At 38.3% G+C, this 26386-nt stretch overlaps 2 protein-coding genes and 1 non-coding gene across 8 annotated transcripts in view; all 3 read left to right on the forward strand.

Annotated features, from left to right (window-relative positions):
- The window catches only part of LPCAT2 (lysophosphatidylcholine acyltransferase 2), a 66560-nt gene that overhangs the window by 37065 nt on the left and 3109 nt on the right, over positions 1–26386 (forward strand). For 3 of the 6 annotated variants that reach the window (XM_086350711.1, XM_086350713.1, XM_086350715.1), the window contains 3 exons: positions 11407–11526; positions 17112–17210; positions 22859–22994. In XM_086350711.1, the coding sequence (XP_086206837.1) occupies positions 11407–11526; positions 17112–17210; positions 22859–22994 (355 nt within the window). The remainder of the gene's footprint in view (positions 1–11406; positions 11527–17111; positions 17211–22858; positions 22995–26386) is intronic. The other 3 variants (XM_086350712.1, XM_086350716.1, XM_086350714.1) reach the window with 1 other exon arrangement.
- On the forward strand, positions 3828–3934 carry LOC147353244 (U6 spliceosomal RNA). The gene has a single exon (XR_015146766.1). It is a non-coding gene; the product is annotated as a U6 spliceosomal RNA (small nuclear RNA).
- CAPNS2 (calpain small subunit 2) lies at positions 7132–10375 on the forward strand. Its single transcript, XM_086350718.1, has one exon. The coding sequence runs from the start codon at positions 9450–9452 to the stop codon at positions 10188–10190; it is 741 nt and encodes a 246-aa protein (XP_086206844.1). The 5' UTR covers positions 7132–9449; the 3' UTR covers positions 10191–10375.

Consider the following 26386-nt stretch of genomic DNA (forward strand, 5'->3'; position numbering starts at 1 on the left):
TTCATTCCACACAATGAGAAACAGTCCTAAAAGATCTCCAGAAAATTTGTAATAGTCAAAAGTGCTGGATTGTCAAAGGGCTAAAGTACACACACATCTTTCCTGTCTAATATTTAAACAAAGTACATAGTAAAACCAGAAGAATTAAGTACTGGCTAGAAGGCAGAAATGGGAAAAATCATGATACTTTTCACATTTTTTTACAAAATGGAAATATCTAAATTTTCTTAGCCTGTGGTCTCTCGTGTACATAATGGTTTTGGTAAAAAGACTGAACTTGTGGCAGACTATAGCTGAGTGATTAGTTCCTGTCATCTTTGTAGATGAATGATATACCACTAATTAGAAATGGGGAGGATGTCAATAAGAAGTAGACAGATATGGCGAGAATAAAGATTCAGAGTGACCTCTTTTAAATCAGATGTGGAACAGTGGTCACCATGAACCCTGACTGCAGTCCTTCAATCCAGTCCTTAAAATTTACCAGCATATTTTATTTTCATATGTTTAGAAAATATAGAAAGTAACAGTAAACTACACTTGATGGATGAGATCCAGTCTGATGCTTGTTTTATAAATAAAGCTTTATTGGGGCACAACCATGCTCATTTATTTACGTACTGCCCATGTCTGCTTTCTTACACAATGCCAGACATGAATAGTTGCAACAAAGAGTGAAGTCTTCTATCCTTTAATTTTTAATTGAAGTATTAGTTGACTTATAATGTTGTGTTAGTTTCTGGTGTACAGCAAAGTGATTCAGCTATATTTACATATTCTTTTTCAGATTCTTTTCCATTATAAGTTATTATAAGATACTAAATATAGTTCTCTGTGCTATATAGTAGTACTTTGTTGTTTATCTGTTTTACATACAGTAGTAGGTATCTGTTAATCCCAAACTCCTAATTTACCCCTCCCCTAGCTCCCCTTTCTTCTACCCTTTAAACTTCCAGTTCAGGTTTGATATGTACTTTAATATTTCATAACTCATGTGAAAAGAACTCATCTTGATTCTAATCTCATTTAATAGAATTTGTTATATGAAATATACTCTAAAGCTCATATGATATAATTAACAGAAGAAGGATATAACTTTCTGAGTGGACTAGATGAACATTTCTATCCAGTTGTACAAGCCATCCTGAAAGTTGGACGGTCCTATATGACCAACCATTTCCCTCTTCAGTTCTCAGGTTAACTCAGTCTCCCCGTGTAGTCCATCATAATATTGGGTGGGCCAAAACATTCATTTGAGTTTTCTGTAACATTTGACTAACCCAATATTTTCCCTCCCTGAATGTTCTAAATATCCTTTTTTTTTTTATGTACTAAGAATTTTTATTGGATTATTGTTGCTTGGAGGGGAGGAAATGGCAACCCACTCTAGTAATCTTGCCTAGAAAATCCCATGGACAGAGGAACCTGGAAGGCTACAGTCCATGGGGTCATAAAGAGTTGAATACAACTGAACATACACACACACACACAGTTGCTTTACAATGTTGTGTTAGTTTCTGCTGCACAGCAAAGTGAATCAGTGTTCATATATCCCCTCTTTTAAGGATTTCCTTCCCACTTAAGTCACCACAGAGCACCCAGTAGAGTTCCCTGTGCTATACAGTTATCTGTTTTATTTAGAAATATTCTTCCAAGCATGAGAATTATATGCTTTCTTTTTGGCTTTGCAGTGTGAATCTACCGAGGAGACACTTAGAGGAAACAGGAAGGAGAGGGCATTGATTAAAGCTTAACTTTTTTATTGGAGCAAGTGAGCAGTTGCTGGCCTCCTCAAAGAGTGTAAGGAGGTAAAGAATAGGGCTTTGTAAAGAGCAAATTGTGTCAGACCAATTTAATTTCCTCCTATGACAGAGTGACAGTCCAAGATGATAAAGAAGAAATATATATTATCTATATGGACTCTAGAAAGGCTTTTGATTTCATGCAACATGACATTCTCATCAATAAATTAGGAAGGTCTGGTTCAGATCATGTTGCAGTGAGGTGAAAGCCCCACTTGACAGAGAGGCTTCACTGAAAGTGGGAGCCATGTGTCCTTCTGTGTTTTACCCACTGCAGTCCCCCCACCTTGGAATCCTGTCTGGAGGAGCAACATACTTGATAGGTTGTCGAAATACTTTTGAAAACAAGACAGTATGTCAAAGCAAAAATAAGAGTAAGTAAGGATGTCTTTAAAAGTTATAGAATCAGACCCAAGAAAAAGATGAGATTAAATTCATATATTGCATAAAAATACTCAGGCACGAGAAGGAAACAGAATGCAAGAATGAAGCTGCTACTTCATAGCACATGAAGATCTAGACTCAGAATTCTAGAGCTGAAAGGATGATTAGTGTGAAATTGCCCATCTTCCTCATTTTGCACAAAGCTTCCAGCTCAAGAGAGGAAGTTGCATGCTCAAGACTACACAGCTAGTTAGTTACAGGACTGGGAGCAGAAGTCCTAGTTCAGTATTCTTTTTACTACAGACTGTCTCTGGACTTTTTAAAAAATAACTTTCTTGAGGCATATTTTACATTCAGCTATTTTAAGCATACAGTTCTGTGACTTTTTTACTGTTTACCATAAATCAGTTTTAGAGTTTTTCTATTATTATTCCTTGTGTCCTTAACTGTTCATTCCTGTTACCTACTTATCTCCCGTCCCTAGGCAACCACTGTAGAGTTGTAAGTCCCCGTGTGTTATTCTAGACTTGGTCTAGAATCAAGACTAGAGATTTTCTGTCTGTATAGATTTGCCTCTTCTGAACATTTCAATGAATGGAATCCTATGATATATAGTCTCGTGTCTGGCAGTTTTTGAGGTCCATCTGTGTTGTTGCATGTATCAGTAATTTCATCCCTTTTTATTGCCAAGTAGTTCTCTATTATATAAATATATCATATTTTGTTTATTCATTCACCTGTTAATGGATATTTAGGTTGTTGCTACTTTGGAACTATCATGAATAGTGTTGCTAATAGCATCTGAGTATCACTATTGACTTTTTAAGTTCAATAAGTTCAGTAACTCTTCCCTCCTCAAACTGAGGTTAAATTTTCCATTGAATGTGGCCTCTTCCCCTACTCTTTCTCTCCAGATCTGGACAGTAGAGTTTTCCCAGACAGCAACCAAAGTTCCTATTAATGGTCTAATAAATAGCCATAGGGGATTAAATAGTCCAGAGAAGAAAAGGCTTGTTAATCTAATAACAGTCTTTTATTCCATGATGGCTTATGAGAAACTGTTAGCCAAATGCTCTCTATCTTCACAGAAAATAAATGAGAAGAATTGGATTTAAACTTCAGCAAAAAACACTTCAGATGGGCATAAGGAGGCACATTTTATATGGCAATGGATGCTGTCAAGTTAATTTTGCAATATTATAAAAACAAAGCCCATGTAATTTCCTCAGAGAGAAGCTTATATGAATGGATTTAAATCTGTCTGAGGCCAGATGGCCCCTTGTAATCCCCTAAAGGGAAGAAGTCCTTTTGTGGTGCTTCCTCAATGTGGTAAAGGAAGACATTTCGCCTTTGGTATTTACAGAGACCATTTCATGGTGCCCCTGAGACCAGTTATTGGAGTCCTAGTGCCATAAAACTAGTTGGCAGAGAATTTTATACAAAACACTAGGTGTGGCAGGAGACCTTGCCCCCATGTCCTACGTAGAGCAGGGTCTCCCAGCTACTATTCTCTCCCCAGTCATACACAGAATAATCATTATTTAATTCAAGAATTATACAGTTTATGAAGTAATTTTTCATTTAATCTCCTATTTGCACTTAAAAAGTTATTAAGTTATTGAACTTAAAAAGTTAACAGTGGTGCTCGCTTCGGCAGCACATATACTAAAATTGGAACCATACAGAGAAGATTAGCATGGCCCCTGTGCAAGGATGACACACAAATTCGTGAAGCGTTCCATATTTTTTAGCATTGAAACATGTATAATATCATATATGAAACGAGTCACCAGTCCAGGTTCGATGCACGATACTGGATGCTTGGGGCTGGTGCACTGGGACGACCCAGAGGGATGGTACGGGGAGGGAGGACGGAGGAGGGTTCAGGATGGGGAACACGTATATACCTGTGGCAGATTCATTTTGATATATGGCAAAACCAATACAATATTTTAAAGTTAAAAAATAAAATAAAAAGAAAGAAAGAAAACTATTAGGTCAAACAGCCAAAATAAATAAATAAATAAAAGGTTTTCCTGGGGAAAAAAAAAAGTTAACAGTGACACATGATTGCTATTAGCAACACTATGCATAGTAGTTCCAAAGTAGAAAACCTAACTGATTAACTTCACTTTCACGTTTCACTTTCATACATTGGAGAAGGAAATGGCACCCTACTCCAGTGTTCTTGCCTGGAGAATCCCAGGGATGGGGGAGCCTGGTGGGCTGCTATCTATGGGGTCGCACAGAGTCGGACACGACTGAAGCGACTTAGCAGCAGCAGCAGCAACTGAAAACCTAAATATCCACTAACAGGTGAATGAGTAACCAAAAATGTGATATATTCATATAATGGAGTACTATTTGACTTCATACTTGAAGCTTAGGAGTTTCCACAGTAGCCTGTGAGATAGACTCTGTCAAATGGCTATTCAAAGTCCTCTCCAATTTCATTCTATCCTATTGAGCCTTTATCTCCTATCATTTCCAGCAATAAACTCTCATCATTGTTGAACTATTCACCATCTATTGAATTCCACACATCCTTTAGTTCCTCTGTCTTTTCACAATACCACCCCTTCATGTATATCCTTTGTCTGTTTGGAGAACTCTGACTTAGCCTATAGTTAGGCCTACACATTATCTTTTCTATAGATAAATGTTCTCCTATCCTTTGCCTCAACAGAACTTATTGCTACCCTCTTTGGGGACTCATAGTGGTTTGATAATCCACTGTTTAGATAATATATTAGCTGTATGACCTTTTCAAAGTAGCTTAACATCTCTTGAGTTTTTCTTTCCTTATCTTGAATGTTTGTGTCTTTCAGAGGAATTATATGAGACCTAGATACCAAAGAATATTATATGCAAATATTATATAAAAATGTAATAGTTTAGTATTAATGGTATAGATGTGAAATAGACTTCAGATTATAATTACAACACCTAGGTTTCTATAGGTCTTCTTACCCATAAGCACAGTGACCCTGATGCATTCATTTATCTCTCTTAAATATTGAGTCTAAGTCCTGAAGCATGATAAATGAAATTGAATCATTATAAAGTAGACAGGGAGATACTATTATTATCATCTTGGAGATTGAAATTAAGGTCCAAAATGCTGAGAGATATAATGATTTAGTTACATCCTGGCTACTTTTCCCTGAGTTTACCAATAGAATTTCCAGAGACTTCTGGAGGACTTGTACTCTGACTCTACCTAGTATCAAGGCTGAGGTTTCTCAAGATATTGTCTGAGACTACCTGTCATAGACTGACTTTTCAAGATAGATATTAAAAACATAAAATCAAATCTCACAAATGTAATATCGAGCAAAAAAGCCAGACACACAAAATCAGAAAAGAGAGGACAATACTACCAACTTCACAGAAACAAAGGTATTAGGAAAGAGTACTATGAGCAGCTCTATGCCAACAAATTGGGTAACTTAGATACAGTGAACAAATTCCTAGAAATATACAACCTACCAAGACTGAATCACAAAGAAATAAAAAAATCTGAACAGACCTATAACTAGTAAGAAGATTGAATGAGTAATTTTTAAGAAACCTCCCAACAAAGAAAATCCCAGGACCAGATGGCTTCACTTGTGAATTCCACCAAATGTTTAAAGAAGAATTAAGTATCAGTCCTCCTCAAACTCTTTCCAAAAATTGAGGAGGAAGGAATACTTCCTAACTCATTCTGTGAGGCCAACATTATCCTGATACCAAGGTCAGAAAAAGATACTACTGTTGACCCTTGAACAATGCAGGGGTTAGGGGAACCAACCCCTTGTGCAGTCAAAAATCTGCATTTAACTTTAAAATCAGCCCTACATATCCATGGTTCTGCATCCACAGTTTCAAACAACCTCAGATGGTGTGGTATTGTAGTACATACATATTGAAAAAAATCCTAGTAGAAATGAACCCACATAGTTAAACCCATTTTGTTCAAGAGTCAACAGTACATGAAAAGAAAGCTAAAGACCAATGTCCATATGAATAGTGATTCAAAAATCCTGAAAAAAATATTAGCAAACAGAATTCAATAGCACATTAAGAGGATTTTATATCATGACTAAGTGGGATTTATTCCTTGAATGCAAGAGTTGTTCAACATGGAAAAATCAGTCAATGTAATAAACTACATTAACAGAATGAAGGGGAAAAACATGGTTATCTCAACTGATACAGAAAAAGCATTTGACAAAATTCTGTACTCTTTCAGATAAAAACACTTGGCAAACTAGGAATAAAAGTAAAGTACCTCAACATAATAAAAATCATGTATGAAAAGCCCACAGCCAACATCAGACTCAATGGTAAGAGCCTAAAAACTTTTTCTCTGAGATTAGGAGCATGAAAAGGTGCCTGATTTTTGTTACATCTATACAAAATAGTACTGGAAGTCATAGCCAAAACAGTTGGGCAAGAAAAGAAATGAAAGGAATGTGAGTTGGAAAGGAAGAAGTAGAATTATCTCTGCTCACAAAATACATGATCTTAGATGTAAAAAACCCTGCAGACAACACACACACATAACTGTTAGAACTAATAAACAAATTCAACCAAGTTGCAGGATACAAATCAACTCACAAAACTAAGTTGTGTTTCTGTAAACAATAAACAATCTGAAAAGGGAAGTAAGAAAGCATTAAAAGGAATAAAATAGTTAGGAATAAATATAACCAAGAAGGTGGAAGCCTTATACACTGAAAACTGCAAACTGTTGTTGAAAGAAATTAAAGAAGACATGAATAAGTGATAAAACATTGATGTTCATCTATTAGAAGACAATATTAAGATGTCAGTACTACACAAAGTGGTCTACAGAACCAGTGCAATCCCTATCAAAGTCTCAACAACATTTTTTAACGGAATTAGGGAAATCCATACTAAAATTCATATGGAATCTCAAGGGAGACTGAATTGCCAAAATAGTCTTGCAAAAGAGCAAAGTTAAAAGTCTTACACTTCCTGATTTCAGAACTTACTACAAAGCTATTGTAATCCAAATAGTGTGGTACTGGCATAAATACAGATATATAAGCCAATGGAATAATATAGAAAGCCCAGAAATAAACTCATGTGTGTGCATACAAATGATTTTCAACAAGGGTGCCAAGCCCATTCAATGGGGAAAGAATAATCTTTTCAACAAATGGTGCTGAGATAACCACAAGCAAAGGAATGCAGTGGACTCTTACCCTATGTCATATATAAAAATTAACTCAAAATGGATCAAAGACCTAAACATAAGAGCTAAAACTATTATGTTTTGCTTTAGACAAAAACATAGAGGAAAAGCTTTGTGACATTGGATTCCTTGTTGATTTTTTGGATATGACACCAAAAACATGAGCAATAAAAGAAAAATTAGATAAATTGGACTAACTACATAAAAGTTAAAAACTTCTATGCATTGAAGGACACTGTCAACAGAGTGGAAAGACAGCTCATGGAATGGAAGAAGATATTTGCAAATCATATAACTGATAAGGAGTTAATATCCAGAGTGTAGAAGGAACTGCAAAATAGCAACAAGAAAGCAAACAACCCTATCCAGAATAGGCAAAGGACTTGAATAGACATTTTCTCCAAAGAAGGCATACAAGTGACCAACAGGTATATGAAAATGAGGGAAATGAAAATTAAAGCTACCGTAAGATATCATCTCATATCCATCAGGATGGCTATGATAAAAAAAATAAAGTCTGAGGAAAAATTGGAACCCTTGTACATTGTTGGTGGGAATGTAAAATAGTGTAGCCACTGTGGAAAATAGTATGGTGGTCCTTCAAAAAATTAAAAACAGATTTACCATTTGATCCAGCAATTCTGCTTCTGGGTAGATATCCAAAAGATTTGAAAGTAAGGACTTGAAGAAATATTTGTACACCTATGTTCATAGCAGCATTATTCACCAAAGCCCAAAGGTGGAAGCAGCCCAAGCATCCATCAGTGGAAGAATGGATAAACAAAGTGTTATATCCATACAATAGAATATTATTTAGCTTTAAAAAGGAAATACATTCTGACACATGCTGCAACATGGATGAACCTTGAAGACATTATGCTCAGTGAGATCAGCCAGACACAAAAGGACAGATACTGTATGATTCCACTTATATGAGATACCTAAAACAGTCAAACTCATACAAACATGAAGTAGAATGGTGCTTGCCAGGGCCTAGGGGGAGAAGGAAATATTTAATGGGGACAGAGTTTATTTTGCAAGATGAAAAAAATTTCTAGAGTTGGATGGTGATGATGGTTATGCAACAATGTGAACGTAGTTAATGCCTCTGAACTGTGTACTTAAAAATTAAGATGGTAAATTTTATGTTATATGTATTTTACCACAGTTTTTTAAAATTTAAAAACAAGATACCAAAAAAAACATATGCTGTACGATTCCATTTATTTAAAGTACAAAATTGAATCTGTGGTGTTAGAGGTCAGAATAATGGTTACCCTTGGAAGAGGAGAGTACCTAGAAAGAGACATGAAGAAGCTTCAGGGGTCCTGCTTGTGTTCTACGTTTTGATCTGGGTCTTATAACATGGGCTATTGCAGTCTGTGAAATTCTTTGAGCTATACATTTGTGATTTTTACAGTTTTCTATGTGAATGTTACACTTCCAAAAGATTCCAGAAATCCAGATCATGAATGCGACACCAAACTGCACAGAATCAAAATCTCAGAGCATGGGATCTAGGGACCCTGCATTTAAAAAATCTCCCTTCCAAGTTTTTCTTAAGAACATTAGATATTGCAAATCTGCTGAAGGAAGAGAATTAGATAAATATTTTTCTAATGCCCAAAAATTCTTCAGTTGTGCCCTAGCAATAAATATTCCTTAGAGAAGAAATTCTTGATATCCTTAGGTCATTTACTTTCTTCTGGTAGGAAAATCCATGTCATCTGCTAAGAAAGAGAACTAAGAATAATTAACAGCATATAAAAATCTGTAGTTTAATATATTATACTTAAAATATGATTTCTTCTAATTTGTCAGATATACTGTAATTTAGGAATATTTTATTGAGGCCCTCTGAAAAATGGCAGGTGCTAGGACCTAGTGGAATTCAGGCAACTTCAGTAGGAGGTGAAGCATCACACCCCAGGGTGTGGTACAGTGCAGGCAGGTACAGAAAAGCCAGTTCTTCCACATGTAAGCTACTTAGACTCCATTTCATCTCTCATACCACCTCCAAGATTTCAGCAGGTTTTATCCTTGCTGGGTAAACCAAAAGCATGTTTCTTGCAAAGGCTATATTGGAAGGAGCAAATCAAGGTCTTGGACAAGCCCTTGGAGGCCTTCTTGGAGGAGGCGATCAGAGAAGAGGAGGAGGGGATATTGGAGGGATAGTTGGAGGAATTGTGAACTTTATCAGTGAAGCTGCGGCTGCTCAGTATACCCCAGAACCACCACCTACTCAGCAACATTTCACCAACGTGGAGGCCAATGAAAGTGAGGAAGTTAGGCGTTTTCGGCAACAGTTTGCTCAGCTGGCTGGACCAGACATGGAGGTGGGTGCCACTGACCTAATGAATATTCTCAACAAAGTCCTTTCTAAGCACAAGGATCTGAAGTCTGACGGCTTTAGTCTTGACACCTGCCGGAGCATTGTATCTGTCATGGACAGTGACACGACTGGGAAGCTGGGCTTTGAAGAATTTAAGTATCTCTGGAACAACATCAAGAAATGGCAATGTGTTTACAAGCAGTATGACAGGGACCAATCTGGATTTTTGGGAAGTTCTCAGCTTCGGGGGGCTCTGCAGGCAGCAGGCTTCCAGCTAAATGAGCAACTTTATCAAATGATTGTCCGCCGATATGCCGAGGAGGATGGAAGTATGGACTTTAACAACTTCATCAGCTGCCTGGTTCGCCTGGATGCCATGTTCCGTGCCTTCAAATCCCTGGATAGAGATGCAGATGGCCTGATTCAGGTTTCTATCCAAGAGTGGCTGCAGCTGACCATGTATTCCTGAAGTGGGCATTAAGTCAGGACCCTCCCTGGAGGATAGGACTGCTAGAAGCCTAGCCATTCTCTCTGCATGGTTGCAGATACCCCATCTGGAGCTGTCATTTTCTGCCGAGTTCTTGCACAACAGGACCTATTTCTGAACTTGCGTTGCCCTTTATTGCTTAATTAAAACAGATTTTTCATGAAAAATATTCTGAGTGGTTTGTATGTTGGCTTTTTGAGATTTGGAATTTATATGGACCTATATATCTGATGGGGAGGCATGCAGGGCAGGCTCTCATGGAGTACATTTTAAGAGTACATTGCTTGTTTGGTGGATTAATTCCAAAGAGCAGGGAATTTGTTGTTGTTACTGTTAAGAATGAGATTTGGAAAAAAATCCTGGGATAAATCAAGAAAGCTCTCAAGAGACATATTTTTTTCCTTCAAAAAGGTGAGGAGGTGGGAAATTCAAAATCTGTCTTTCTCTTAATTCATGTCTGGTCTTCCCATTACATTAAAAATATGCTTTCCTGGAAACATATTTAACTGTACAGAAACAGGCTCAGAAATGTGAAATTAAGCAGTTTTATATAAGGTAGTTTTTTTTTAATGGTGGAGCAGCTATCTAAAATCTAGAATTATTTAGTCTTATTTTTTCAGTAAAATAAAATGTAAAAGTTTTGTTTTGATATATTTATGGAGGACAAGAGTGTTGAGGAATGAAAGGGTATACTCATAGTTGAAATGTCACTGATTGCCTTAATGAATCAAAATGATCCCTCTTACATGTACTTCACACACAAAATCAGGCATGCCCAGCTGATGTTAGCCAGCTCTTGTCATGTCTTTCCCTGCCTCCTAGCAAGGAATATTCTTTCATTTGTTTGAAAACCGCAGATAGGGAAAAAAGTGAACAAAGAGAAAAAAAAAGAACATGTACACAAATCATATGTGTACATAAATGTACACTTATATAAATCATTATGTGTATATACATGTTGCTGAGTCTTTATTGCAGTGTTTCTCAGCCCTGACTGCAACATAGAATCACTGGGAGAGCTCTTCAGGAATAGTGATAGCTGAGTCCCACTCCACACGAGTTAAAGAAAAAGCTTTAGAGGTGGGGCTCAAAGATGAGTATTTTTAAAGCTCCCCAACTTTAAATGATTCTGATGAGCAAGCAAGGTTGTCTGACAGTGCTTTAAGGTTATGCTATTTTACTGTATTTTTCATATCAGCCTCAGCTGAAAACTGAGGCCCTGCAGGAGTCAGTGTTGCCAGTGTCCAAAAGAATGAAGATAGGAGTATGGAGAAACCGCCACCCAAAAAGCGGAGGCCTTCCTTGTGGATGCCCGTTGGTTTGGCTTTTTCTTTTTTCAAATATTTATTTGGCTATGCCGGGTCTTAGTTGTGGCACACGGGATCTTCATTGCAGCATGCGGGATCTTAAGCTTCAGCATGTGTCTAGTTCTCTGAGCAGGGATCAAACCCGAGCACCCTGCATTGGGAGCCTGGAGCCTTAACATCTGGACCACCAGGGAAGTCCCTGGCTTTCTTCGTTTTGATTCAGGTGTTGATAGCAGGGTAAACCAGAATCTGGAATCCCCTGGCCAGTGGACTCAGCTAGAGAGGGCTCATTTGCAAGTGCTCCATTCATCTGCCTGCTGTATAATTGATTTCTATCCCTCCTGTTTCGCTAGTTTTTAATTCATTCCCTCTCTCCTACTCTACTTTGGAAGATCATCCTAAATTCAAAGATAAATCCTTCCTTTCTGACTCATTTAGAGGAAAATTGTAACTCTCAAAATGATGTAATTGGCCTATTAACAGACTCAGCTGCCTGTTAGAAATCCCCATTGAAATTGAGAGAGGTTGGCATTTGGCCTCTGCGTACACCATCATCACCATCTTATAATATTTATTGAATACCACATATGTGTGATTCTGAGTTGAGCCAAGCACAGAGATCATGTCCACTTTCCTCAAGAGAGTTGTAATTTAAGCTTGGTCTGGGGAGCTACTTAAACCAGGTGTGGTTATATAAGAGTGAGGCTGCTGCCAGAAACCACACATTAATATCAGGATCCCTATTTTAGAATAAAGCCACTAATATGTTAGGCATGGATGTAGTAATGTAGCCAGGAAAGGGGAGAGCTGCCAAGGTGCCTTTTAAGGTCTAAGAATATTAAGTTTATAATTTAACCTTTCCATGTGATGGCTGGGGAAAAGAAAATGTAGGCCCACTTTTCTCCCCTCACTTCGTTCTAAATATTTTATGAAAGTTAAGACAATTATCTCACACTAGAGTGGTACTGAGTATTCTCTTCCTCTTCACGTTAAAGGATTACTACTTTTACGATTCTCTTCCTGCATGCCAGGGCAAAACATTCTGATATTACTTAAGTTTCTCTTTTATTCTCTTATGAATTTGTATAAAACTTGTATAGATTACCCAAGGCTCTAGAGTTGACCCCAGAAAATTTAGTTCAAAGTCTGGGTTTTTCTAAGTAACCCAACCTTTGGCATTGTGTCAAACCAATAGCTTAAGAAGTGATTGGATTTCTTAGTTTCCATTCAATTTTTTTTTTAAGTTGATGTTTTAAAGGCAGATTTTCAATATAAAAGGAAGAGTTTACCTAATACTTTTTTAAAAAATTTGCCTTTCCTACATGGAAAGCTACTGATAGCCTAAGATGAAGGACTTTGATTTATATAACTCTATCATTTAAAAATTTTTAAGAGCAATGCAATCAATGTAGTAAGTAGAAAATAATAATGATTTTGTTTAAATGTGACATTATACATTTACACTTTTAAATTGCGAAGTATCCCATATGATTTTGGAATACACTTAATCTTGATACAATCCACTGAATTCGATAACCTGTAACAGCAGGAAAAAGAACTGTGTGTTCTGTACCTAAACACAGCAAATGTTCAAAAACGTTCAAAATTTGTATATCATCTCAAAGTTCACTTTAAAAATATTTTTTGAGTAATAGTGCATGTGTTTTTTAAAGTTTATTTATGTATCAACTTCAGTCAGAAATTTCACCAGTAATACTACACAACTCAACTACAGTAGGACCTTAAAAAATATTTGCTCAAGCACCTGCAGGGCACTGATATTAAATATACCTATAGCTGAAACTCCAGTACTTTGGCCACCTCATGTGAAGAGTTGACTCATTGGAAAAGACTCTGATGCTGGGAGGGATTGGGGGCAGGAGGAGAAGGGGACGACAGAGGATGAGATGCCTGGATGGCATCACTGACTCGATGGACATGAGTTTGAGTGACCTCTGGGAGTTGGTGATGGACAGGGAGGCCTGGCGTGCTGCGATTCATGGGGTTGCAAAGAGTCAGACATGACTGAGCGACTGATCTGATCTGATCTGATTGATCCTGCAGTGCTTTCAGAATTACTTTTTTTTAATGTCTTTTTAATGCTAAGTGGATTAAAACAATTTAATTCCTAGAAATTGATAATATAATTATGCAGATGGGTAGAAATATGCTCTTAATAAGAATACTGAGGGAAACAGTGCCTCTTCCTGAACTCTCCTGTATAACTGAGAGTTTATTGAATTTGAATAATAGTGCTTTTCCTGAGAAGTTCAATTGATTTTTACAGGAAAAAACCCACAGATTTGAGGAATCATTTCTTTTTTTACTATGGGACTAATTTGAACTTGAAAATTAAAGGACTGCATTTTACTTACACTTTTTTATTATCTGTTTTTGAATATATTTTATCATTTACCTGCTTTAATTTGAATGAGAGTCAGATTACCTAAATGTTAATTGTCGTTATAGCAATAATGAGTGTTGTGACCTCAAGTAAAACTTACGTCTTAATTTTTTATTAGTAAAAATAAAGAAGTTGACTGGATGATTTCTAAGATACCCCCCAGTTTGAAATTTTGTTATTCTGAATTTGTATGGTATAAAAAAAATGTATTTTTTTTATTAGTCCAGTAATAAAATATCTCAGAATAATTTCCATAATATGTTTTTTCCTTCACATTATTAGGATAAAAACTCACATATAATTTCTCATGTGATTGATTATCAAGAGTCTGCTTTAATATTCTTTTTTTGGTCAAAGCCACTCATATAAAACTGTTAATGAAAATCAGGGGCCCAGAATATTACCTTTATTTGTGAATAGCAGTAGTATTACTAATTAATATTAATAGCAGTAATATTAAGAGTTCTTTAGATTTCTGGTGCTCCATTCAAAAATAAGTTATAATGCTTTACCTGTATTATAACATTGGATTTAGTAGTATAAATAAAAATTGGATGCCTCACAATAAATTCAAAGGAGTATTTCAATAGATGGTAACCGTACTACCTATGGCTGTATCTTCAGTGTCCATAGATATTCTCTTTCTTAAAATTTATTTAATCAGTGTATTAAGTTGACTTACAATGTTGTGTTAATTTCTGCTGTACAGCAAAGTGATTCAGTTATACATATATATATATATATACACACACATACATACATACATTCTTTTTCCTATCTTTCTCTATTATGGTTTATCACAGGATATTGAATATAGTCCTGGATCATTCTTATATCTATTCTTCAGAACTTGTATTTAACACTTCTTTGTTTCTTAGTGGAAAAAAAAACCAATTGCACAAGAAATTTACCTTATTAGACATATATCCACAGTTCAATAAGCTGTTCAACCGCTAAGGCCTAATGAACAACAGCCCTCCATAGTACATAAGAAAATTAAATAGAGTCACAGCAAGGAAAATTTATGTCCCTTAAAAGTCTCCCATCTCTGAAACTTCGGGGTGATGACAGTGTCGCTGTCAGTTGTGGTAGTGGTTGCCCTGGTGTCTACATTTTTTCAAAGAACCTTAAACTGTACCCTGAAAACTGATGCTTGTTATTGACTGTAAATGATACCTCAATGAAGTTGATTAAGGGAAAAAAAAATAACTCTTTTAGAGGCTGATAATCAGACAAAAGGGCTTCCTAGGTGTATGAGTGGTAAAAAACCCACCTGCCAATACAGGATCCATGGGTTCAGTCTCTGGGTCGGAAAGGTCCCTGAAGAAGGAAATACTGCAGATCCCACGCCAGTATTCTTGCCTGGGAAATCCCATGGGCAGAGGAGCCTGGCAGGCTACAGTTCATGGGGTCATAAAAGAGTCAGACATGACTTAGCAACTAAACAACAACAACAACAACAATAAATCAGACAAAAATGGAAGTCAGATCTGAGTTTTTAATCTCAGCAAGAAACCCTATTACTTCAGGGAACTCTTGAAACCTCTGTTTCTACCTTATCCAGTGGGCTGATTAGTGAAGGTAAATTACTTTTTTTCGTTCCTACCCTGCAGCAAAATAAAGGTAACATGGTGACAGACTTGCTTGCTTTGAGAAGCTGACGGGGGACTTCCCTGGTGGTCCAGTGGGTAAGACACCACGCTTCCACTGCAGGGGGCATGAGTTCAACCCCTGGTCAGGGAACTGGGTCCCACATGCCACCATGACACAGCCAAAACCAAAACTCACAGAAGCTGCAAAATGTTTCCCTAAAATAATGTACGTATAGAAAAGGCACACCCTTTCAGGGGCTTCAAAGCGTTCCCTTTCTAGCTCATCTGTGAAACCCTAGTGAAGAACACTGCCTGAATGTGTTAAGGTGAACCCAAAGTAGTAGGTAAGGGTAGATGAGGAAAAGGTAGCATGGTTTTTATCACCTACCTGTGTGTGCTAGGCAGTGAGAACACACTGTACAGAAGGAAGGCAACCCTTGCCCTAGGGGAACTCCTAATAGTTGAAATGTAGACACTTAGTCACAGTTAAAGATTATGGTCTTATCAGTACCAAAAGTCTGCTTACTTATCAAGGAGCACACTAACTTTGTTGTTACTAGTTCATAGCTTATCTGGAAACTCATCACTTGAAGATTTTGCTGCCAAAATGATCTCACACCTGGGATTATAATTATTGTGCTTGTTATTCTGTTTTGGTTTTTTTTTCTCCCTTCTACTCCTCTCTCTCCTCCTCCATCTTTCTCTTCCACTCTCCGTCTCACTTTTCCTTTCTCCTCTTTCCCTTTCCTTGTTGTTTGTTTTGCCTCTTTTATCTCTTCCTTCTGTCTTCCCTCCCTCTCTTCCTTGCCTCTGTCTTCTTTTCTCCCTGTCTTCCTTAAGCTCTCCTTTCTCCACATTTCATCCCCTCAGTGTTCCTGTCTAGGTGAGTAGTTCATGTGCAGGAAAAACTCTGCATTCAGTCAGCATGGGTTAGAATTATCAACCCATCCTTTTGTATTGCCATCATGAAATACCTGATGAAGTGTATAGATATTAACATCATATGAATTAGTTTTAGTTTCCAGAGGCTTAGAAGTGCAGGATCTTCCAGGGCCTGATATCACTAAGGGGCCCTTGCCATTGCTCATGTTTGCTTACTTGCTCCTGCTTTATTGCAAATTAAGCCTGGAAAGAAGAAAGAATGTAGCTATGATTATTGCCTCAATTGGCCCTTTTCCTTTCCCTTCTGTTTCCTACCTGTAGAGGGTCTCTTCGTGACCCACTGAGTGTTGGCCATCCTGGCATGCCCACCATCAATGGTGGGATGAAGGCTTTGGTCTCACCTAGGAATGAATCCTCCATCCTGCTTCCCAGAGAGACTCCCATCAAGGCTGAGCTCAAAACCCCATGCTGATATCCATAGAATCACTCTTAATGACCGTCAGTGATAAAATGTTTATATTTATCACTGAACACAAATCTATTTTTCTTCCCTCTGAATTGGGCTGCTCACTAGCTGTTCTATCTCAGTGCAAGCTTTTTTCCAAATAGACTCAGTGCATGATGATGCTGAGTTGCATGGCCTGCCTGAATTTCGCCTTGTGATTAATAGTTATTCAACCAATGGCCCTGCTAATTGATTTCACCCATCCTTTCACAGAACCACGATGGCAGTATCGACTTCCGAGAGTATGTAATTGGCCTGGCTGTCTTGTGCAACCCCGCCAACACAGAGGAGATCATCCAGGTGGCATTTAAGGTACTGTCAGCCCCACTGAAAGCATCTAGATCTGTCTCATAAACAAGTGTTGACTCTAAGTGTATTATTTGAAAATCAGTTCATCCATTACAAGTGTTTATAGATTTGCTGTGACATGAACACAAGAATAATGTGATTAAGACCGTCGCTACTGAGAATAAAGAAAACACAAGCATCCGTTTAAGCAAAAAAAAAAGTCTTTGGAAGCAGCCCAGTTAGCAGCATCGAGATTGAAGAGCAGGTGATTTAATAAATTAGCTTAAAGATTATTTCTTTTCAGCCTCCCTATTTGGGAGCCCCAAAGTGAGGTTTATAAATAAACACGACCTGTCTCTTGTCATCCTAGTTTGCCATGCAGAAAGTTTTGATCCATCCTTATTTTCTCACTCTATGTGTCAGAGATGTTTTTGGCGATCTTTTCCTGATGAAGTTTATTTTGTTGTGGTGGTATCAAGTGATAAGAGTCCACATACATGACTCAGAAGACACATAGTAAGATCAAGTTTTGATTTTACTTGAGAACAGAGCATGTATGATTAGAATTCGGAAAGGAACATCCCATTCAAATACAAATTAGATGAAGCACCTTTCATCTGTACCATGATGTCTTGGATTTCCACCCTGTATGTTTCCTGTTGTATCATATATATTGTCATAGCAGGACAGGGGATTAGGGGGCAATGAATAAAATCCATGTCCCCCATCCCCAGCAGAACTTAATGGAGGTTTAAATGATGAGAACTCAGATTTCATTTATCACTTATATGTGCAAAAAGAGGGGAAGAATACATTCCCAAAGTATGTTTCAATTCTTTAGAGATGAAAGGTGCTTCATCTAATTTGTATTTGAATGGGATAATCATACATGCTCTGTTCTCAAGTAAAATAAAAGCTTGATTTCACTATGTGTCTTTTAAGTCGTGTATGTGGACTCTTTTATCATTCAGCCCCTTGAGTCTCTGCTTCATCCACCATATGCCTGAGGACCTTTCCCATGTCTGTTTCCTACTCTTATTTCTTCCTGATTTTCTCAGAGAAGAATATCCCACTGTGTCCTCAACAAGTGTCTTCCCTTCTATTATTCAGGAAGACTCTTCCTCCCAGAGTCCTTTCTCACATCGTAGAGACTGTCCTGGATAGCCTCAGGAATTTCCATGTGTTTTGTCATTGACAGAGAGCCCCCAAGTTGACTTTTTATTTCAGATTGTTTTCAACAGAATTAACTGCTGGGTCTATAAAGAACCTAAGAGGCTGATGCTTAGCAGATGGTCACAAGGAAAGGGCAAGAACACTTTCCAAGTTGAAAACTTTTGGCTTTTACAGACTTATTCATCGTAAAACCTAAAATTATGCACATAGCTAACTTATTCCGATCCAGTTATTTCTGTTCCCGTTCTGGGATTGTCTGTGTGATTATAAGTTCAGCTGGGCAAGTGGTCACTTTGGGCTTACCAATGAAAGACCTGATAGAAAATTTGGCCCTTAATCATAGTAATTATTGTTTTTAAAGAAGTCCTGAGATTTTTCTCTAGCCTAGACCTTGGTTTTGGGGGTGGAGAGGTAGGGAAAGGAAAGGAGAACTTAAAACTATAATTAGCTCTTTTTTTCAGTAAGGCAAGTGTCACGCTTTATTTTGGTTATTTTTTTAACCTTCTCAAGGGTGTTTGATGTTTTTGAAAATGATTTTGGCAGGCTTCTATGTTTTTCATTTAGCAGTATCATTTTATATATACAGGATCCCTTCTCATCCTTCTATTTGAGTAATGCTTCACAGTTAACTGCCCATCTTTGATCATATTTCATCACCATGGTGACCTTTAGAGGTATAATATTAGTCAGCATTCTTCAGTCATTAGCAGTAGACTGGCTGAGGAATCAGTTGTGAGGACAAGAAGCAGGCCCCTGGGAAGACCCTGAAGCAGGCAGCTCCAGAGGTCCCAGCTGCGGGAACTGCTCTACGTCTCCCTTGGGCACTGCTGTCAGAGAGACAAACTCCAAACTCTGTTCATCATTCAGATGCCAGGCAGGGTCCTGGTGGTCTTGAACCATGGGCTTGCTAGGGAAGACAGGATGTTTTGATTCAGAGCCAAGTTTACTCTACCCAGCAAGGATCTCATTTAAAAATTGATGGAGAGGTCAAAAGCTTTACAGGCAAGCAAAAGTTAAGAGAATTCAGCACTACCAAATAAGCTTTACAAACAAATGCTATAGGGACTTCTATAGGAAGGAAACACAAGAGAAGGAAAAGACCTACAAAAACAAAACCAAAACAATTAAGAAAATACCAATAGGAACATATATATCAATAAGTACTTTAAATGTAAATGGATTAAATGCTCCAACCAAAATACACAGACTGGCTGAATGGATACAGAATCCTGCAGCATTCTGTGCACTGGGGAGAGAGCACTCCCCCATTCTCCAAGGAAACTGGGGTGTTAAACCTTCTACCAGAGCCCAGAGGATGGGATTTACCTGAGATCTGGGAACTGTGTAGCAAAGAGACTATTGGGAACATGAGGAATTGAGAGAAATGGAGGGGTATTATGGGGTCGTTGTGGCAAAATGTCCTTTGTCACAACAACTGTGATAGGAAGTAAAAGCCCCAGGATGGATGTGTGAAGGGAACTTATACAGAAGAGAGAGCCGTCAAAGAACCAAATGTGGCAGGAATTTAGACGATTTGATGAGTTGGTGAGAATTGTTTAGGAATGGAAGACTTTTATAGAAAACTTAGAATTTATGGGAGTGGGGTGTGTGACAACCTGGCTGTTCATGTCTGAAGTCTGAGGCCCATAAAGAGCCCTGGGGCTACCATTTGTAAAAACAAATGCTAATGCACTTTGTACTTTCCAACTGTCTTAGCCTCCATTCAGGGGCTCAATGTAGGAAATGGACTAGGAGTCTGTGTCTTCTCATCAAGGGACAGGAAATCACAACTTCAAATTCTGTTTTTCTCCTCCCACCCTAGTGGATGATTAAAGCACTATTCAATATTTGCTTGTTGTTCATTTCTCGATTATCACACCTTACCCTATGCCTGTTTTTGATTATGTGTTTAGTCAGAAGTGGATACCTTAACAGCAGGAGCTCTAGATATTATCTGCCTGCCTTTGAGTGCCAGCTTGACCACCGACAAGCTCTGTGACCTTGGGAAAGTTGCCTGGCTTCCGTGTTCCTCAGCTTTCTCGTCTGTGAGATAGGACTAATAACAACCCCTCCCTACATAAGACTCATTAGGGGAGACTGTCATCAGGGTTAAATGAGTGTGTAAAGGGATTTGAACATGTTGGATCAGTGCCGGCAAAGAGTTAGTGTTGATATCATTTAAAAAATGTGAATACCCTGGAGAAGATTTTGAATATGACATATCAACTATCCCTGATTTGCAACTTGACTTTCAGTGTATCCCACCCTTTCCCCTCTGCCTATAAACATATTCAGTCTCTCCCTTCCTGTAGGCAGCCTCCTTTTGTGCATGGTTGTTATCCCATTTCTCTCCTGCCCTTTATCCATAATTTCTTTTTAAAGTAATGATTTATTTTTGGCTGTGCTGGGTCTTTGTCACTGAGCAGGCTTTTCTCTAGTTGCAGAGAACAGGAGCTACTCTCTAGTTGCAGCGTGTGGGCTTCTCATTGTGGTGGCTTCTCTTGTTGTGGAGCACAGACTCTAGTGTGAGCGGCCTTCAGTAGTTGTGGCATGTGGGATCTTCCCAGACCAGGGATCAAACAGGAAAAACAGGAGTCTGGGGTGGAGAAGCAGGAAGGGCAGGAAATGAGAATTTATAAGGAAGCAAAAACAGAACTTGCATATCAGTTTGAGGTCTGTAGTGCTGGAAAAGAAGGAGCCAGTGGTGGCTGAGGTGTTCTGGCTTGAGCAAATGGGTAAAAGTGAGTTATGTTACCCACTGGTATCCCAGGCATTGCAAGGTAGATTGTTAACTACTGGACCACCAGGGAAGCCCTCCATAATTTCTTAAAAGAAGAACCCATGCCTTTGCCTCCATCAGTTCAGTTCAGTTCAGTTCAGTCGCTCAGTCGTGTCCGACTCTTCACGACCCCATGAATTGCAGCACGCCAGGCCTCCCTGTTCATCATCAACTCCCGGAGTTCACTCAGACTCACGTCCATCAAGTCGGTGATGCCATCCAGCCATCTCATCCTCTGTCGTCCCTTTCTCCTCCTGACCCCAATCCCTCCCAGCATCAGAAACTTTCCAATGAGTCAACTCTTTGCATGAGGTGGCCAAAGTACTGAAGTTTCAGCTTTAGCATCATTCTTTCCAAAGAAATCCCAGGGCTGATCTTCAGAATGGACTGGTTGGATCATCTATTCATTCCTTGACTCCCATTACCATCTGTCATCAGGATCTCCTAATTGCCAAATCCAGCAAACCTCTTTGCTACCTTGCTTCCAATGGCATTTTACTGTGTTGGCCATTACCACAGTCAGAGTTTCTTCCTCTTTCCTAAAAACCTCCCCTAGCTTCCAAGATGCATATTCTTTCTTTCTGCTTCTCCATCTCTCTGACTGCTTTTGTTATTGTTGTTTTTGCTGGCTCCTCTTTCCTGCACACACCTCTACTCTTAGTTTCCAGGACTCTGCCTTACTTTGTGCATTTTCCACAGAGAAGCTCAAACACACTTAGAGTTTCAGTTCTTAACTGAATTCATATCTCACAGCTCATCATTCTCCTGTGCTGATGTGCTAGACTTTACTTCTAACTGACACTTCTGATTCAAATTTATCTCTCCAGGTCTAACCCTTGATCTCATTGGGTACCTGCTCTCCCACTCTGGGTAACATAATGTTTTCATCCCTTGCTCAAGTCGGAACACCTCGGCCATCACTGGCTCCTTATTTTCTATCACTGCAGACCTCTAACTGAAATGCAAGTCCCACCTTTGTTTCCTTATAAATTCTCTCTTCCTGCCCTTCATGCTTCTCCACCCAAGACTCTTAATTTTTTTTCTTGTCTCATAGACTCAATGGATATTAGTTTGAGCAAACACCAGGAAATACTGAAGGACAGGCAGCCTGGAAGTCCAAGGACAGGCAGTCCATGGGGTTGCAAAGGGTTGGACCTGGCTTAGCAATTGAACAAGAACAGAAGTCTTTTCAACCTTCTGCCTCCAATCCATCCTCCACGCTCTTCCTTAGAGAGCTTCCTCAGTTCACAGTCGATCACGCCACAGGCCTTCCCATCATCATCCTGAAGGGTTAGATGATACACTATGATCTGATTCTTGGTTGTCTTTCTCTCTCCTGACTCGAGCCCCAAGCAATCACCTACCAATATCTATATATTCCTTGCATATTCCTTGTATATTTTCTTCATGTTTTAAGACCCAACTCAAATGTCATAAAGCCTTTCCTGACCTCTCCAGCTAGGATTCATCTCATTCTACAGAGGACCCCCATGTGCTTCTGTGCTTACTGTGGTTATAGCCCCTATTTTATTTTTATGTCTTTCTACCACTAAACTCTAAGTATTGTGAAGGCAGCAGAGATCATACATATGGACATATATCCCAAGCCCCTGGCACAGTGAATGTCTGAATTACTAAAGAATTTATTTTCCAAGATTATTCCATACTGTCATTGCTCTGGAGGAGCTCGTTCTTAGGCTTTGTTTTCTTTTTCCTTCAGCTCTTTGATGTTGATGAGGATGGCTTCATAACAGAGGAAGAGTTCTCCACCATCCTGCAGGCTTCCCTTGGAGTGCCTGACCTTGATGTTTCTGGTCTCTTCAAGGAAATAGCCCAGGGGGATTCTGTCTCCTATGGTGAGTAGGCAGTTTGGCTCCTGATTCAGTGTATGAGGAGGGCATGCAGACTATGACTGACCCTCATACAAGTGTTGTTTCCCTCCTCTAATATGTTAATGATAGAAATAATAGTAACAATGATGATGATAGCAATAATAGTAGTAGTGGTGTAATGGTAGAAGCTAATTATTGGGAAATTACCATATGCTAAGCACTCTTCAAACATTTTATATATATTAATTCATTTATTCTTTACAGCATGCCTATTCAATCAGTACTCTTCATTATTCTTATGTTATCAAGATGCAAAGAATCTAAGTGACTTATCTAAGATCATTCACCAGAAAATGTCAGAGTTGTAGCCACAGTAGAGGGATACAGGCTGGGGGACCCACAGTAATAATAACAGTAATTAAACCGTCTATTAATGTTTCCTGTTAGTAGCTTAGGTGAGCTTTCACATTCATTATATCATGTCACGTTGATGGCACCCCTGTGAGGGAGGGACTATCATGGAGGAAGACCTTGAGGCCAGACGGCAGGTCTGTCCACCAGCCTTTCTCCTAATGACTCAAGTCCATGCATTAAAATAAGTGCCCTTGGGACTTCCCTGGCAATCCAGTAGTTAAGACTCTGCACTTCCAAGGCAGAGGATGCAGGTTCGATCCCTGATTGGGGAACTGAGACCCCTCATGCCTCATGATGTGGCCAAAAAATAAAAACAAATAAAATTAAATAAAAACAAAAATTTAAAAATAAGTCCTGTAAGGGATGAAGGGATGGTTCATCAGTTTCCATGTATTTCATAATGTTCTTAGGAAACACAACTTGGTGGAGCTTTGATGTGGTCATAGACATGGCTTATCTTCCCCAGTCTTCTCTGGTGGGCTGGAGGAGGATTCCTCTTGAATGCCTTTTTCCTTCTGGTGCTCAAAGAGTCTCTGCCTGATAACTTTCATTGGATGGGGGCTTTAGATCACATACTACGCTTACTCTCTGTTTTTAATTACTGTCATTTGGCTATCTTTTCTTCTATTTTAGATAATTAAATGCCTAGGACACTTACTCAAAGTTCATTAAAAAAAAAAAAAAGAAAGAATAAAATGGAAAGTGTATACTGATGTAAAACTTAAAGAGTCATAAACCTCATGTGTACTAATTCTCTGGCCATTTTCATTGCATAATTAAGACTGTATTACTCCAAGCTACCATTTTTTTTTTTTTAGTATTCTTTTAAAATTTTTTTTTGATGTTGACCATTTTCAAAGTCTTTATTTAATTTGTTACAATATTACTTGTTTTATGCTTTGACTTTTTTGGCCTCAAGGCATGAGGGATCTTAGCTCCCCTGCTGCTGCTACTGCTGCTAAGCTGCTTCAGTCGTGTCCAACTCTGTGCAACCCCATGGACTGCAGCCTACCAGGCTCCTCCGTCCATGGGATTTTCCAGGCAAGAGTACTGGAGTGGGGTGCCATTAGCTCCCCTATCAGGGATCAAACCCGCATCCCCTGCATTGGAAGATGAAGTCTTAACCACTGGACCACAAAGAAGTCTCAAAGCTACCAAATTTTGAAAAACTATTTTGAATTATTATTTCAATGGAAGCTAATCCTGAGAATTACTTGTAGGTAGTCATATGTTTACCTGTTGATTTTAATATTTTTTTTAATAGAAATATACTTTATTTTTTTTGGAGTTCAATACTTTTCTTTTTAGAATACAAAGAATATCTCCTCTTCCCCAATATTAGGCAAGCCCACTTTTTTTTTTTTTTTTGCAGGAACATTTGAGGTATTTAAATATGATTTTATGAAAGAGTAGGTATAAAAATTTATCATGAATGTGGCCATTTACATTATTTAAATATGATCATTTAAGTTTTTATTCTTGGTTTTCCTTTAGCAAAATAAATGCCCAAATTCTACTTATCACCAGTTCATAGCACTTCTAGAAATGAGTTACTCTTTAATGCCACTGGCATCCCCAAAGAAGACAGAGACCTTCATCTTCTGACCAGAGCACAAGTCTTAAAATTAAAGCTCATGGTTTCTGTAGATCAACTCTCCTGCCTATGTATCTTAGAAATCACTTAATGTCTACTTTACCTCCATCACTGAAATAGACTCATGCAGATAAGTCTTTATTTTGGGTGTTAAGAAAGAATAATTAATAGCTTACCTGATTTGGAAATATAAAGTCTATTAATACAAAATAATGTTGTAATTACAGAGAATGATCTGGGCTCAATCTGGTGACTTCCTCATCACTAAGACCTGTCTATATCATCAAGAATTGCTAGGTACTCTAATGTGCCATGAAGTAGACACTTGGTTATAGGAGGATTTTTTTTAATCGATAGAAATAGGATATTGGGTTAAAAGCCTTTTATTAGAGAGTCAAATAGCAAGCTTATTCAAAGACCAGGCTTCCTTTGCTATATAAATTCAATAAAGCTTTCTCCATCCTAACAGAAAAGGAGAGAGAAATTTCAAAGTTGAGGGAAGCATCATATTTCAGAAACTATTAGGGGCTTAAGGTTCAAATTCTGATGGTTAATTTAGTAAGTTAATTTCTGTACTCTACCTATGTCGCAAATCAAAACACCTGAGATAAAAGGAGGCCCATGACTGAGGGGTCTTGTGATACGATTATTCTATATTGTACACTCTACTTGTTCTTACTGATCATAAGTCAGGCAGGGCTCACCTTTTCAACATGGTTCATTTCTTTACCAGTTTTAAAGGTTAAAATCATTTTAAAAGTCAGTAATAGAAAGTCCTGGGCTTCCCTGGTGGCTCAGCTGGTAAAGAACCTGCCTGCAATGCAAGAGACCTGGGTTCCATCCCTGGGTTGGGAAGATCCCCTGGAGGAGGGCATGGCAACCCACTCTAGTATTCTTGCCTGGAGAATTCCCATGGATAGAGAAGCCTGGTGGGCTACAGTCCATGGGGTAGCAAAGAGTTGGACACAACTGAGTGACTAAGCACAGCACAGCACAATAGAAAGTCTTGGAGAATAAATTTTTAAACATTTTTTATTACAGAGAAATAGTAAAATTATATATAACAATAAAACATAATCATGGAGCATAATGAAGGTTTATAAATGAACACTTGTGTACTACCACTCAGATCAAGAAATAGAATTTTTCAGTAACTCTAGAAGCCTCCATGCACCCCTTCCAAAAATACAACCCCTTCCTCTGTCTTAAAGGAGGGAACTGCTGACCTGACTTAAAAAGGAATCTCTGCCTGCTTTGCTTTAGCATCTCGCCACAAAAGTACAAATTTTAAATATATTTTAGTTTTGCCTAAGTTTTTGAACCTTGCATAGTAGCCTCATACCACATGTGTTCTTGTGTATTTGGCTTTTTTCATTCGACATTATGGTTTTAAGATTTATCCACATTG

Source organism: Bos grunniens, chromosome 18, assembly GCF_055505025.1.
Source record: "Bos grunniens cultivar Pamir isolate PY7600 chromosome 18, Bosgru_T2T1.0, whole genome shotgun sequence".
NCBI lineage: Eukaryota > Metazoa > Chordata > Mammalia > Artiodactyla > Bovidae > Bos > Bos grunniens.

Coding starts and splice junctions, on each gene's coding strand:
- CAPNS2 (XM_086350718.1), top strand. CDS start 9,450: ATGTTTCTTGCAAAGGCTATATTGGAAGGAGCAAATCAAGGTCTTGGA.